The sequence below is a fragment of the Syngnathoides biaculeatus genome, chromosome 7 (genome assembly GCF_019802595.1).
Source record: "Syngnathoides biaculeatus isolate LvHL_M chromosome 7, ASM1980259v1, whole genome shotgun sequence".
In the NCBI taxonomy this organism is placed as follows: Eukaryota; Metazoa; Chordata; class Actinopteri; order Syngnathiformes; family Syngnathidae; genus Syngnathoides; species Syngnathoides biaculeatus.
This window is the reverse complement of record NC_084646.1, coordinates 7,312,628-7,328,399: the sequence shown is the minus strand read 5'-3', so window position 1 is coordinate 7,328,399 and position 15,772 is coordinate 7,312,628. Positions and strand designations below refer to the sequence as shown.

General features: G+C 45.3%; 1 protein-coding gene and 1 long non-coding RNA gene across 13 annotated transcripts in view; one reads left to right on the top strand and one right to left on the bottom strand.

Moving 5' to 3' along the window:
* The window catches only part of LOC133503326 (uncharacterized), an 83,188-nt gene that overhangs the window by 46,195 nt on the left and 21,221 nt on the right, over positions 1–15,772 (top strand). For all 8 annotated transcript variants that reach the window (XR_009795709.1, XR_009795708.1, XR_009795713.1 and 5 more), the window contains one exon: positions 10,040–10,302. This is a non-coding gene — a long non-coding RNA (uncharacterized LOC133503326). The remainder of the gene's footprint in view (positions 1–10,039; positions 10,303–15,772) is intronic.
* sap130a (Sin3A-associated protein a) lies at positions 447–14,796 on the bottom strand. Of its 5 annotated transcripts, none has more exons than XM_061824825.1 (21): positions 14,672–14,796; positions 13,951–14,095; positions 13,334–13,593; positions 13,058–13,225; positions 12,824–12,950; positions 12,299–12,414; positions 12,095–12,219; positions 11,843–11,990; positions 11,674–11,764; positions 11,492–11,596; positions 11,268–11,409; positions 9,834–9,946; positions 8,896–9,186; positions 8,503–8,656; positions 7,778–7,876; positions 7,043–7,398; positions 6,701–6,934; positions 5,651–5,776; positions 5,473–5,576; positions 3,932–4,045; positions 447–2,855 (listed from the first exon to the last, which is right to left on the bottom strand). In XM_061824825.1, the coding sequence occupies exons 2-21, from the start codon at positions 14,063–14,065 to the stop codon at positions 2,697–2,699; spliced, it is 3,147 nt and encodes a 1,048-aa protein (XP_061680809.1). In that variant the 5' UTR covers positions 14,066–14,095; positions 14,672–14,796; the 3' UTR covers positions 447–2,696. The 5 variants fall into 5 exon arrangements, with proteins under 5 accessions (XP_061680809.1, XP_061680807.1, XP_061680812.1 ...); XM_061824823.1 differs by having other exon boundaries at positions 14,662–14,768; XM_061824828.1 differs by having other exon boundaries at positions 11,492–11,590; positions 14,662–14,768.

Here is a 15,772-nt window from a genome sequence, read left to right as displayed (position 1 = left end):
AAAATTGTGGCTAATTAATGATTCAATTAAAATGTATAGGTTTTTTTTTATATATTTATAGAAAAATTAATAAATATTTTGGTCTTCAAAGTTACATACAGCTGAATTGTACTTAAAGGTATTCTGTATTGTGGATGTTTAAAAAAAAAAAAAAAAAAAGTCAGACTGACATTCTGTTCATTTTATTTAATTTTAATTCAGTAATTGTTTTTGCTTACCACTAGAGGGAGCCCCATTACCACGCTTCTGAAAACCTGAGCTGAACTGAAATGTTGCGTAATTACTTTAAATGGGGGGGTGAACATGAGATTTTTTTGAAATGGTAGTTTCACTTTTTTTTTATTTATCCATTAATTTGGCAAGTTTATGGAAATCAGAACCGTGAGGGCTCTAACCAGACGACAACAAGATACTATATAGGTTATTTGAATATAAAGAATATTGGCAAAGAAGCGGATGTTGTTGAAGCATCTTTACTATATACGTACAGACAAAAACAATGTACAACGTCTGGGCTGAATGATCCCAACTCACTACAATTCTCTCTGTGTGAAATCAGTCGTTTTGTTTTGTTTTGTTTTTTTTAACTCTTCGCACAGCACAAAACGTCTCCATTTTCGGGGGAGTACAAAAGACGAGCACATTTAAACAGTGATGTACAGCTTTGTGAACACGAGGACGCTCCGTTACACTTCTTTCTCCGCCTTTGCAAATAAAAAAAACAAAAAATATGAATGATTCCGACCAAGTTACACATCTTCCATTTATAGTGAACCTCTGCAATATTAATAGTGAAAATCTGTGTTCATTTGACACCCACCCACAGGATGTTTGTAATTTCCTATTGCTGCCACAAGACAACACCGAGCAATATTTTTCTATTAGACAAGGCTATCGTGTGACAAAATGAAACTCCTCTTCTCACTTCAACTTAGCTGCTTGGCATAGAAAGGTGTGGAAAAAAAATCAGTATTTGCATCAGTCACAATCAACCCTTAGCTCCTCGATCAACCGAAGTGTCACAAAAATGTACTCAATGTTGGAATTCCAAATTTTGACTTTTTGGGGCAAAATTTGAATTAAATTGTAAATTCCATCGAAACACCGCATATTCATAAATTTGTCCTTTGCAAATGTGTCAATTTTTTCATATTTTTTGGGTGGGGGCAAGGGAAACAATCCTCCATTAATCATAATTTGCGTTCTCTGGGTAACCCACGTCTAATACACAAACATTGCTATGTTGCCCTCTTGTAACACTGAACAACAAAACCTTTTTTTTTGTGTCAATTACTTTAGACTTTTGCTATTCGCAGAAATGCATATCATCCATCTTTTTTGAGGAACTTTCCATTTTGGAGGCTTTAATGTTATGACCAGATTCTTTTAAAGAGTTTACAATTGTACCTATGTGTGTGTGTGTGTGCATATATGCATATACACACACGTACAATCATATTTGATGAGTCATTATGACTTGACAGTTCAATATCAGTGGAGGAAAGAATCTGCCACCTCTAGCCCAATCTTGTCCTTTTAATTTAATATACAAAGGTGCCTTGCAATCCGGAGGCTGTCTGATTTTTATTTAAAAAAATGTTTGTCTTGAGCGAAGAGTAAATATTAAAAGCTATAAGTGCACTTCAGATACCCTAACTGGCAGAAAACGTTATTACATTTGGCCACAATAGTTCCCTTGCAGTGAAGGGACAATATTTGTTGCCGGCACTAACGAATCATGACACTGTTTTGCCAGTGGCCCCCATTTTTCATTTGCGTGTTATGTGCAAAGTAATTATTAGTTTGTTTTTATACAATATTGTACCATTGTATACAAATTTTCCTGCGGCATTTTGTTTTAAAAAGGGCTGGAACCGATGAATTGCCTTCCATTCATTTCAATGGGGAAAGATGATTTGAGATAAGCATGGTCATGGACCAATTTAACCTCGTTTATTGTACAAAACACCACCACAACTTAAAAAAACGCCATTACTGTGTTATAGTAACACTCCATCACGAACAATGTGTTTTCATGGGGTACCAAGGTCAGAGGTCACCGCCAGGGTGCAGGGGTGTGCCCACAAGTGTGAGGAATGATTGACACCCCATAAATTACTCTGATTGGTTGTTACGTTCATGTGTGGTGTTTTTTTTTGTTTTTTTTTTTTGTATAGCAAACAAAATGGGCCCAGAGAATTTTTTTTTCTTTCATGAATCCTACTGATCGTGTATTTCAGTCAAGTCATAAAGATCATTTTGACAAATATGACCAAAAGATTAATTGTAAACTCCTATAATAATCAAGAAGAAAGTTGAGCTAATTTATTTTCAAAGGTACTACAAAACAGAGGGGAAAAGTGACAAAAGGATGACACTTTTCCTCAAAATGGCCGTCGGTAAATAATCCATAAAATACAACAAAGGCACAGATCAAACCAAAAAAAAAAAAAAAAAGAGCACATTTGAGGTTGGTCTTCACGTTACCATTTCAACTCTTTGCTTCTTCAGCGCCGCCGTGTTGCTGCGGGTCAGCGAGCATCGTCTTTGAGGTTTTTTGGGAAATGAACAGAAGAAATGACTGAGAACCTCGTCCGAAAAAGGCCCCCCGCCAGCCCCGTCGGGTGCTTGTGATTGTGTGAAGCAGATCGTAGCACCAGATTCTGAGCGTGGGGAAAAGGGGTTCAGGTTGGGCTTCACGCCCGTTCTTTGCGCTTGAGCTTGGACGACTTCTTGACGGCACTGTTCTTGTTGAGCAGCTTCAGGACTTTGTCTTTGTGGTCCAGGACTTTCATCATGGTGTCCCGCGCCTCTGTCACCTGGTCCATTACCAGCTTGCAGCGCTGCATGTTGCCCTGAAGAGAAAGAATTATTACTATTATTATTATGTGCCGAGGAAGTGACTTTTAGCGGTCCGGCCCTGTCAGCGCTGCGCTAGTGTGTTACTGCCGTGTCTCAGTGATTTTTACCGCCATGTTTTTTTTTTTTTTTAAACCGGCCCTGTTAGCGCGGCGCTAGCGTTAGCGTGAAACTCTTTCTGTGTACCGTCTTTCTTTGTAAATATCTCGGGTTTTAATGCGGGCACTTGCGGCTTTTACACAGCTGCGGCGTATGTATGTACCAAATGGTATTTCCTTTACAAATGTACTGGGTGAAGCTTATAACCAGGAGCGGTCTGTAGGCTGGGAATTACCGTACTTTGGCCTCATCTGGTGTGGTGTTGGTGCTAAGCGACTACGTTGAAGTTCGTTTAGGAGTTTCATTTTGACACAACTGTAGCCTTAGAGCATAGACGCCGATTTGTTCGAGGTGCAAGACTTTTAATTTGGCCGATTTTTAGCTTCAAATAAGCAAATACAATTTGGAAATAATTGGTTCAGCTGGAAAGCGTTGGCCTCACAGTTCTAAGATCCCAGGTTCAATCCCAGCCTGTATGGTTGTTCTCTCCGTGCCTGCGTGGGTTTTCTCAGGGCACTTCGGTTTCCTTCCAAAACCATGCAACATTAATTGGACACTCTAAATTGCCCCTAGGCGTGATTGTGAATGTGGCTGTTAGTTTCGATGTACCCAGCGATTGGCTGGCGACCGGTTCCTGCCCATTGACAGCTGGGATAGGCTCCAGTACTCCCTGCAACCCTTGTAAGGATAAGCGACTAAGAAAACGGATGGATGGATGAATTTGATTTTGACAGATCGTGGCCAATTATCTATCAGTTGAAGTTCAGCGTCAAAGTAAATGTAAAACCGACAATTTCACTTTCTGTATTAAAAAAAAAAAAAAAAAAATACACAATGACACAAATGTTGGCTTGCAAAAGCAAAAATTGATAGCCACTACCTTAAAAAACAAAAGGCACTCTTGCGTCAAGGTAGCGTTTTCGTGGAATAAATCTTGACGTTAAACGCTTTTTACACGTGACTTAATTTGCACCTGTATAAGTTCGTTGATGCGGTGCAAGTCGTCATCCGCGCTGGCTCTCTTCTTGGGGATGAGGCCCTCCTGCAGGGAGGACAGACGGCTGTACACGTCGTGCTCCAAACTAGACTGAAAACACAAAAAGAGCACAAAGCCCAGTCAACTACGTGCACTTAAGTATCTTTCGTGTGATCATCGCACATTACAAGAAGTGAAAGGGAAGGCAAAATCGCCCATCTTCCACTTGTTGAGGAAGACTGACTGGATTTGGAATCATTCACTCATTCCCCAATCCCTGATCACTCTTTTTTAGATTGTTATGGACCTGATCTAAGCCACTGCCAACCACCTGTAGAATAGAGACGTTTTATAGTCATACTAGCTAGCAATGTAAAATAGAGGGACACTGGAGTTGCAATAGCTGTCTCAAGGCAATGCTAACTGTGCAGGTAAAATCGAGGAGTTGTGCAGTCATGCTACCTTGGCTAAAGCTAGGTGTAGAAGTAAAATAGAGCTGTGGTGTAGTCATACTAGTGCACTCAAGCTAACGCTATCAGATGCTCAAAACTATAGGTTGCACCATAGTTGCGGAGCCAGCTGTCACGATTAACAGAGTAGTGAAAATAGCCTTTGGGTGTGGTCATGCTAACTGGCTAATGCTACAGCTGTGTGTGACGGGTTTGTGTGCTGTGGTGGCGCTAGCTAGTTAGAGCCGACTTCTCACTTTTATGGATTAATAGCTTTGTGACATAGTGGGGTTCTGTGTTCCTACTAGCTGACTAACACTGACTGTATGCTAAAGGGTGGGGGATGCGATATGCCGGTGTAAATGATATAAATGTATTCAAAGGAAAAATTAAATATTCTTCCAATAAATGGCAAAAAGTTCAATTAATAAACTTGTTTAGTCACACGCTGTACCGAAATTTCCGACCTATAACCCGCAACTTTTTTCCACATGCTTTCAACCCTGTGGTTTATGCGGTGATGCGGCTAATTTGTGCTTTTTTTTTTTTTTTTTTTTCCTAACTGCCGCAAGGGGGCACTCGAGCCCAAAAAGTAAGAGTGAGACCGAATAAATGTATCGATGAAGTGACTTTTACCGGTCCGGCCCTGTTAGCAATGCGCTAGCGTGTTACTGCTGTGTGTGTGATTTTTACCAGTATGTTTTTTTCCCCCAACCAGCCCTGTTAGCGTGGCGCTAGCGTTAAACTCTCTGTGTCCCGTCTTTGTAAATATCTCGTGTTTCAATGTCAGTTTCAACGTGGGCACTTGCGGCTTTTACACAGCTGCAGCCCATGTACTTCCCACATTGTATTTCCTTTACAAATGTACTGGGTGAGGCTTACAACCAGGCGCGCTCTGTAAGCCGGGAATTACGGTAATAGCTTTATGTTCAACAAGCTCAAATTTCACACTGAGTAAATTGTGTCGCGTTGATCATAAAGTCAGTAGCGAGTATTCAATATTTTGTTGTACTCTTTCGGGTTGTGTGCCGTGAGATTCTGCAAATGTCAAACATGCCTTTGCTTTATCTAATGTTGGGCATCACTCACCAGCTGCCTGAGCTGTGCGGCACACAAGTGAATTTTCCAGCCTTGCGCTCGGCACGCCACCCCTCTCTGGTTGGCCATGTCCTGTAAGGTGCCCTTCTTCTCTTCTGAGCCCCCCCAAAAACAATTACATTTCATTGATAATCGAGCACCATTTTGTGTCCGTTTTAAATAAACTAACCTTTGACGCGGATGTCGCTGTATCTTTGAAAGTGGTGGTAGGCAGCTTTCCAGGGGTTACGGTAGTGTCGCAGGAGGGTGACGGGCGGTCGAGGCCTAACGGGCACGTAGCGCACCCCTTCTTCGTCTAAAAGGGAAATGTTTTTTTGTTTTTAAAGTTAGCGACATTTGTAAAAGAAAATAATGAAATTTATGTACCGTAATTTCTCGAAAATAATGCGTAAATTTTTCCAAATATATTTTCAAGAAGTTAATAGAGCACATTATATTTAGGTTTGGATGAAAAATAAAAAATACAATCACATTCTATAGTCATACACAGGTACATAGCGTAGTAAAAAAAAAAAAAAAAAACGTATACATATACATTTCCACATGATATTCGATGTCTTATGTTACACATTTAGATATATATTACGGTAATGTGCGCCCCCAACTCAGGAGCTTGCATTTTCTGATTGCTAGCGTAGCATATTTGTTGCTACTGCACCAAAGATCAGAAACAACTGCCCATGAGTTTGTTTAAACTTAAGCTAAGACAAAAAAAAATGTCTACAACGGCTAGCACTATGCATAAACGTTTTATGTGCAAATATTTAATGCAGTGTTTAATAAACAATGTTAAAGAGTTCATATTTTTAAGACTGAAATATGTGTTAACAGTATTAATAAAATGTTGTGCCATCACTGAGCATTTATTTAAGTTGGTTGAGGGATTCTGTTCTGACAATTACAGCGCGTCCCGTGGCCTGTCCCGAGATTATATTACCGCCGCAACAGCACATGCGCATTATTATTAATGATTGTTGTTCGGAGAGTTTTTTGAAAACCAATACAAGTACAAACCTAACAAAATATAAACACAGGTCATTGCTAATATTTTGAGCATACGGGTAGCGGCAAATTGGTGGTCCGCATTATACATTGGGCACATTATACTTGAGAAATAACGGTAATTACTTTACAGAAAGAGTTTGATTGAGCACACAATTTGAGCAAGGAATACAAGACTGCTTGAGATCAGTCCCTCGTGTGAACGCCGCGTACGTACCGACGTATTCCCTCGGGGGAGACTCCCTGCGCTCGGCCCTGCCGGTGACGGGCCTCCCGGGCGTCTTCTCGTCATCGGTGCTGTTGGTCTCCATCATTTCGCTCTCCTCGGTGGAGATGACGTGCTGCTGCTTGCGAGGCTTCTTCCTCGGGGATGCCCCGGGGATCAGGTCTCCCGTGGGGGGCACGTTGAGGGCGGAGGCCTGGGCGTTCAGGCCAGCGTTGGAATTGGCTTCTGTAAGGGATATTAAAAAAAAAAAAAAAACAACACATTGCACGTCTATTTTAGACAGCACTTGTGCATCAACTTAGCATAAAAGGGGTACGAGTGACACCTTCTTACCTGGCTGCGAGGTGTTGATTGTGTCCACTTCCGGCCTGAGCTTGACGTCCGGGCAGGTGGCGACGCAGGCGGCTGTGCTGCTGGGGGCCGGCTGCGTGGGCGATGCTACCGTGTTGGCCATGGAAGCGGGGGTGGGCGGAGTCACCGCCATGGCAGCGGGCAGGGCCGAGAGGACGGCGGAGGGTTGTGAGGGCGGCGCGGGACCCGGCGTGGCCAGCATGGCGGGCAGGGCCTGGGCAAGGTGCGCTGCGCCCGACGCCGCCATCGCTTGTTGCTCGCCGCCCTGCGGCAGTGCATCCACGGCGGCCATGACGGGCGGGGCCACCGTCATGTGCACCTCGGCTTTGGGTTTGACTCTGAGAGGAGAGAGGTCAAAGTGCTTGTGTTCCATTAACATGACCTCAACGCACCTCTATTTTACACGTAGAATGTAAGCTTTAGCCTATTAGCATGAACGCATCACAACTATATTTTACATATACAGGTAGCGTTAGCATTGGCAAGCTAACATGACCACATTACAGCAAGCTAGCACAACCACAGGGCACCTCTTACAAAATCAGCATTAGCCAATTAGCAAAACCGCAGCCCCCCCGCCTCCCCCCCAGTACTTCACCCACATGCTTAGATATTGGCAGCTAACATAATCGTACCACATCTCTATTTTACATGAACCCTTAACGTTAGCTTTAAGCGAGTTCCGTCAGTGGGAAACGATCCATTTGCGAGACTCACCCTGCGGGCCGGGGGGAGCCAGCCCCTCTCACGCCGCTCTCCATTCTGATGCTGCTCGTTTCACTGGGCTGAGCGGGAATGAGGGTCTTGCGAACGCAACTGAAATGAAACAAGAACAGCCTCAGAAATATGTACATGGGAGGTGATACACACATATAAGCTATGATGATATGAAATACAGCACATTGACAATTATCATGCAAAATAATCAGTTTCTCTGTTCTTGCGATTTATAGCTATGTCTGTGTAAAATCAACATTTTGGCTTTATTTGTTTTTCATTTTAGTATTGACAGCAAACATTATAAATCTAAATACTGTTATTCAGCACATTTGCAGAAAAAAAAAATGCATTAACACAAAGAACGGTGCATTTTTTTTCTCGTCTGTTTTTTCCAGAGACGTACATTAGAGGTTACAAAGTAAAAGTAAAGTAAATATGATGGAAACATACAGTAGAGGTGTATATAGATTGAATATAATTTTAAAATGAAATATTACTAGTCTATAAAACAAAAAAAAATCATATATTCTGCCTGTGTTAAGAACATTAAATGTTCAATAATGTTCATCCAATATGTACATTGGAGGTACGTTATTGTAGATGATTATGTATTATACAGTAATGCAAATGCGGTCCATTAGGTGTATAGAACATCAAATTAACAGTAGTTATGTGCATTATTATTATTATTTGTGGTAGACTTGAGGTCTAGAATATTTCACCTTTCAGTGGTGGGCTTCTTGCGTAGGATGCTGGGTCTCGGCGAGGACACCAGGGTGGGCGCCCCTCCCTGGCCGTGGGCCTGCACCATGGTGCCGACTGGCTGGGTGGTGCTGCTGATTGGGTTCGCTACAAAGCCTTCAGCCAAGACCACACCTGGAGGGTTTAAAAAAAAAAAAAAAGGCTTAAAATACTCAAAAGATGCGACAGTCTTTTATTTATTTTTTTTTATTACACTTGTTGTGTGTCTTGGAATGCCGACAGGCAATTATTGTACGACTTTTCTCGCATATATTAGGGTGTTTCAGAAAGAGCACAAAAAAGCCAAGAAAAGGTGCGTTTCCCAGCCAATCTCTGAGGTGACGTTCCACAGGGAAGAGAAAAAAAACACTAACCAGATTTTGCTTCGGTGGGCGCTTGCTGCTGCTGAACCGCGCCAGCGCCCTGCTGGAGGCCCGGCGCGCCAATGGACGCCGCCCCCGGGTGGAGGCCCTGCACGCCAATGGGCGCCGGCTGGATGCCCTGCGTGACGATGGGCGCCGGCTGGATGCCCTGCGTGCTGATCTGCGCCGATGGGAGGCCGATGCGGTCCATCGCCATCAGCTGCATGTGGTTGAGGTGCACGGTCGTGGCCACGCCCACGCCGGCCTGGGCGGGTAGCGCTGAACTCGGAGCTTGTGGAGTCACTTGGATGGGAGGAGAAGCTTTTCAGTCAATAATTAAATAAGTGAGACTAGATGGCACTAACGAGAGAATTTGCTTTTCATAGACTTTCAACTGGTCCGGTAAAAAAAATAAAATATGAGACTGGTGCATAACTGTGCCATGATTTACCGTAAATTCCGGACCATAAGCCGCGACTTTTGTCACACGCTTTCAACCCTGCGTCTTATAGAATGATACGGCTAATCTATGCATTTATTCTCACGGCCGCTAGACAGGTGGAATATATGTGTCGAGGAAGTGGTTATATTTGTTAGTGACTTTATTCTGCTGTTTACGACAATCATTAATGGTTTACAAGAGTGCTGATGTCATGAGCGTGTGTGCTGTGTGGTTGTCTGGGCCGTGATGTGATGTTAAGGTGTTGAGAGGGTTAAATAAATGGACAAAAAAACTTAAAACATGAATTTTCATTGGAGGCTAACACCAGGAACCAACGAACATTGGCTTTAAAAGAGAGAAAACACTGTCCGCTTCGAGCTCAAAAAGTCTCCGTGTAGTGGGTAAAATCCGTTAGTTCCAGAATTTGTTGTTTACTAGCGCAGCCAACAGACAGAGACTGATATTTGTGGCTTCTTTTAAGCCTTTACACGTATACAGCGCTTCCTACCTGGATACTGACGGATGGTGGACACAGAGCTGCTGATGGGGGTGTAGGTGTGTGTCAGGGGGTAGGATGACGAGTATGGCAGGTAATACTGGAACTGGACCGGAACAGGGGGCCTTGAAAATCGGAAAACGGGTGTTTAGAAAAAAAGTTAGCCTGTACAAAGCCTTTAAAGGTCTACATTTTTCTGCCCCTCCTCTCCCTTTCAGGTAAATGGATCAGCATATAGAGCTCGTGCACGTGACGTCACCATTTTCACGGCAGACATGGAACCTGAGGAGAATATTCACAATACCCGAGACCTACCGTGCTGTTGGTTGTCACAAAAGACGAGACAGATATTCAAAGCGGTCATTCTATGGAACACCAGCTGAAAAGACCAGAAAATATCGCTGGACTTCGGCAATTAGGCATGATGGATGGTGCCCAACCAAAATACACACACGCCTGTGGAGTGATCACTTCACTTCAGGTAGGAATTATTATTAATCTCCAATTACGAAGTATTTATAATGCAAAGTTGACTCATTTGAGAACAACGCGCCTTTAAAAAAATAAAACACATCTGACACAGAGAGGTATAGAGGTGTGTGTGCGCGTGCGGCTGCAATACGCTTCCGTGTACGGAGGAGCCGACTCCCAGTCCTTTTTTCCAATCACAGTTAATGAATGCGAGTTTGTGTAAAACCAGGTGTCATTTATTTAAATATTGGTATTTGTATTGAAAAAAATCTTGAGTGGGTCCATCACTATTTGGGATTTATTCTTGATTGAGAACAGATCCAGCAACGAAGTACTTGTAAGCGTCTAGACTTTTATACGCTTTCAAACTTTTCCGTGTAAAGTTTGACGACTTACTCACCAGATCCATGCGTAGATCCAGTTTTCAAAGACAAGCGGAAGCGAATTAACAGTCTAATTTCTTATCGGCATTAAATATGTATCCTCTATGCCAAATAAGTGTCTCTCCTTTTTCCATGTACCTTCGTTTATTATCTACTTCTAAATGTTTAATGGTATCAGACAAACCCTGGATGTCGTCCGATCTCAACAGAATTTACTTGCAACAATGCTTTGTTTGACCGGCAATATGGCGAGGTAAACAAAAGTCACGTGATTTTATGACGAAGCTGCACGAGCTCGATATAATTTGTTACATTTGTTTGGTGCTCTTCAGTGAGCTTTTTCTATAAAAAAAAAAGTGCCTTGGTTCAACAAACTTACAGACAAATATGATGTAGTCACACCTTTATATGTCAATAACAGTTAACAGTTGGTTTCCAGTTGACAAATATTAACGCCAATGGCAGGGAATCAGATAATTAAACAATTTTTTGAGACAAAAAAAAAAAAAACCGCTATGGGGCTGAATGCAACCACCAAGCTATATTTGCCATGATTCCGCACATCATCAATAAGTCTGACGTTTAGGGTCACCTGTTGTCGCTTCTCGGCTCCATGGTAACGGGGTTGGGCGATGAGCGATGGCCCTGGATGGGGATGAGGTTTGCCCTCTCTCCTGGGTAGTCGGGCTGCACGCGGGACGAAGAGTGGGCGATGGGCTGCGGTACCACTTTGGCTGCGAGCGACACCGAGATGAGATGAAAGCGAGGAAACTCGTACGGCCTGGGACAAGTCGGAAAAATCGAGACCCAACTCACCAACGGGGATGGTCGAGGTTGTGACTGCAGTGGCGTGGGATGAGTGGGAGGCCATTGTCATGGTGACAATAGTGTTGCTGCTCATTTGAGTGTGGGGGACTGTACCTGAACGCAACATTTACGTTGAAATTGAGTCGGTTAATATTTTTGTGCATTGTGCATTTCCGACTTTGAGCATGTACCGAGAGAGGTGGTCGAGGACACAGTGTTGGTGGCTACGATGGGCGCCACTGTGGCTGCGGCGACCGGCGTGACGGGACTGAAGATGGGCTTCTGGGAAGTGACATTAAGACCTCAACCTTTTCAGTCTCGGTGGGAACAAAGCTTTCATTTGTCATCAAGGTGGGTAACCTGCGTCATGGTGTGCGGCGCCTGAGGTTTCTGAGCGCCGATGGCCGGGTGCGACGGCAGAGTGATCCGCGTGGCCGTGTCGCGCGCCGTCTGAGGTCTCTGGATGCTGACGCTGGCCGGCGGCGAATGAATGGTTAGGCCGGGACGCCTTGAAAAAGCACAAAGCACTCCACTTCTCAGAAGCGGCCGGAATTGATCGCGCCGCATACTTGAAGGTTACAACTAAGAATCTCCAATATTAGCCGATCTTACCCGTGAGCAACCTCTCCGGAGTGTGTGGCGGTGGGACTGATGATTGGGGACTGGGTTCTTGTCGCTGAAATCGGGGCCACCACGGTGGGGAGCACGGCCGTGGACGTCGTCACGGCAGGACGGGACTGCGGAGGCAAAGTTCAACATGTTTTACACCAAAAAGAAAGAAAAGGATGTTGGTGTGGGTGCACAGCACGCGTGTACCTGAATAGTCTGGTGGATGATGTGCTGCACAATGGGCTGGCCCGGGCCGGCGCCTGCTCCGGTGGCCGGTCGGAGAACCGTTTTGGAGCTGGACATGACCGCGGCTGCGGCTGCGCCTGTGGGGAAAACATATACAATGAACCGAAGTCCATCACTGGGAATGTTCCGGGCCCATCAACTGTACAGGAAAAATGCGCATTTTCCGGCCTACAAGCCGTGACTTTTTTCACATGCTTTCAACCCTGCGGTTTATGCGGCGATGCGGCTAATTTCTGCATTTTTTTTTTCTAAAGGGCGCAAGGGGGCACTCGAGCGGAAAAGCTAGCGTTAAAATCTCTTTTTGTGTCCCGTCTTTCTTTGTATATATCTCCTGTTTCAATGTGGCGCATTTTTAGGTGCACCCTGTACAATGGTTTACCCAGCAAATTTTTGCCTTTTGTCAACGTTGTGTTAAATTCAAGACTAATTTCTCCCACTGTATTGTGTCAAAAGCAACAGTCGCTGTCAAAATAGAAAGTCAAGTACCTCGCGGTAGATGTGACGTGAAGGTCTGCGGAGGGACGGCGGGGGTCCCGATCTGTAACGTGGGGGCACTCCCTCGGATTATCTGGATGTTGGCCGGCATCAGGTGGTGCAAGTTGCTGGAGTGACCCTGGCAAAGGCGACCAGCGTCATTACGAACACGCCATGGCTTGGCGATACGGGCCTTGACATAAAAACAAGTCCTACGTAGGTGTACGTATGATGTCACATGCTCACCTGTTGACCGCTGATGGTGGCCACAGGAATGGAAAGCGTGCTGGCGTTACTGCTTTCCGGGGTGGTCGTCATGTGGCCCGGGACTTTGGGAGGGATGGGGATGTGGCCCTGGTTGGAAGCGGGCGCGGGGGCTATCAGGCGGCTCGGCATGGGGGACTTCAGGACCGCCTGGAAACACGCACACTGCGTATGTACCGTATCTCTCCAGAGTGAGCGAATTCCACTCTTAGACGAGGTACAATTGTCTTGATTTGTTAACATTAGCTGTTGATTCACCTTCATCTGTCCGTCAGTGAGGACCGCAGGCTGGCCCTGAGGTAGGTGCACCGGCGGCGCAGGCACGGCCACGGCCGGGCCGCCGGGCTGGATAGGAATCGCCTGCGGGGCGGGCTGCGGCTGCCCGTGGGTCTGCACCTGCGGGTAGGGCCGGACCACCATGGTCTCTTGCTTGTCGTCCCGGAACACCACGGTGCCCGCGCCGCCGCCCCCCGTCGGCGGGTGCTCCTGCTGGTCGCCGTCCGCGGCTTCGGCGCACACTGCGTATGATGAATTAAACATCAATTATCACAACGACAGATCCTTGTTACCTGTGTGGATTTTTCTGACGCACGTGAATTGCTAATTCGTCAAACCGCTAGAATCAGTGTAGGCTAACTACCGGTTAGCAGGACTTTATGTCAGATTCTTCTGGTTGAATATTGGTGGCTGGTATAAGCGGTCTTCAGCAGTACCTGATGTGTAATGAAGCTGGTATCAGCCCATCCTAATACCTTGTATTGATACTCGTCCATCCAGTATTTATAAAGCCAATTCGCCCTACCCAAGGAAGATGCTTTGTGGACATGCTCTCTGTGTAAACCGCCCGAGCGGCCGAAGGGATGCTCGCCGCTCACCTGGCGGGTTTGTCGGCTGACTGATGGACACCAGATTTCCACCGGTGGGCATCAAGGGAGCCCCCCCGGAGCTCGAGGCCGGTAGCCCGTGTCGTGGGAATTGCTGGGAGCTCATTCGGATGTACTTTTGATTTCACTCGACGACCTGCAAAAAGAAAAGCCAGTCAGTAAACATCCGTTTAAAAGGGGCTGTGAAGAAACAGTGTACGCATCCGCGACCCAAACAGCAAAAGTCCAAGCACCGCAACAATGAAAGGCTCCGAAATTAACCCTTGGCGTGCCCAGCAAGGACACAAAAACTGGGGGTAATTACCATTAGGGTGAATCGCCGACATTTGAAGACACCGAGCTAACATTAGCGAATCAATACGATCACATTGGGGAGTATTTTGCGGTTGCGATTGTTGGTCCAAATCTCAAGTTTATCAAGTGTGCCGACAATCGTTCTTTGATCGCTTTGAGAAGACAACTCCAACGCGATGTTAGCGCCATACGACTTTAACGCGAAACCTTCGTCCTTTATACTTGGGTAACCACACACAGTAAAATGGGGATACCCTCCTAGCCTAGCGCGCTAGCTAGCAACAAGCTAATGTGAGACTCGCAAGGTGCCGCCTGTTTTTCACTCACGTCCAAATGCTCAACTTTTAAGGAAAACGCAGACCAAAAGCCGGTCCCCCCGAACAAGCGGACGCGTTTCAGGGCACGTACAGGTGCTCACCGTATCGCTGAGTTCCTAGGCAACGCTCCTTTTCGGGATTACAATTTTTCCATTCGTCTTTCCTTTTCCTTTTTTTCCCGTTCGCAACAACATGTAAGGCGGAAGAACGCTTGACTGAGGACCGGCCCCCTATCCCTCCTTTGACCAATCGGTGAAGAGAATTCCATTGCGCTGTCCACTGGAAGCGCAGTAAATGTGTCGACCAACTGCAAACATCAACGGCGAGCTGGCCTCCTCAACTTTTTTCGACCAATGAGCATAGAGAAAGCCGAGGTCGTGACCAACGGAAGCTCGAGAAAGGCGTCGACCAGCCTAAACCTTCAACTGTGAGCCGTCCCCCTCGGCTTCTTTCAACAAATCGCCGAAGAGAAAACTGAGGTAACGACCAATGAGCGCGAGAAATGCGTCGACCACGCCCACTGTACTCAGTGAGGGGAAACTGATATGGCGTGGTCACCTCGGACCTAGAAACATATCACGGTTAGATTGTTTACTATTGCTCAATTTGTTTAATGTTTTAAACTTCGTACACCCCAATTAAAGTGTGAGAACTGTATTTCCGCTTCTGTTAAATGACCACGACAACAATGTAGTCAGTTCAGGTCTTTAGCAGGAGTAGTTCCTTGTGACTCACGCCTCTCAAACTGACCGAACTTAGAATCAGACTCGGACTCCCGACTCTTAACTGCAATACCGCCGATGTACACCAAGTGGAGCCATCCTGTCATGGTTGTAGACAGCAGCTTTGTATGAACGAGACAGCCACAGGTGCAAAGCATGCAATCATTTTTCAAAAGTTTCATTTTATTCCCTGCATCTGTCACCCACATATGATAAAGATGTCAGTTTATAGCAACAACACGGAATGTTAAAATAAAAACGGGGAGGTTTGTTATGGTGACGTTTGACTGTAACTCCTTTTTAAAACATTTTGACTTTTTTGTTCATCGGATACTGTTTCGATTGGTACTCCAGTTTTCCGAATGTTTTAAGGCATACGACTTCTCCTTTCGTTGGCAGCAGCATTTTAGAATTCATGGACAGCAGCTGCCACTCCTTTATTTGTTTGTTTCGTCTCCCTGAATCAAATCTGAAGATGCG

What these genes read in the sequence shown, in the direction of transcription:
- sap130a (XM_061824825.1), bottom strand. Translation starts at nt 14,065, where the DNA reads ATGAGCTCCCAGCAATTCCCACGACACGGGCTACCGGCCTCGAGCTCC. An exon ending in CGCCGCACACCATGACGCAG is followed by an intron (nt 11,765 to 11,842) that starts GTTACCCACCTT and finishes GTCACTTCCCAG; the next exon opens with AAGCCCATCTTCAGTCCCGT. An exon ending in GCCCACCGAAGCAAAATCTG is followed by an intron (nt 8,657 to 8,895) that starts GTTAGTGTTTTT and finishes TAAACCCTCCAG; the next exon opens with GTGTGGTCTTGGCTGAAGGC.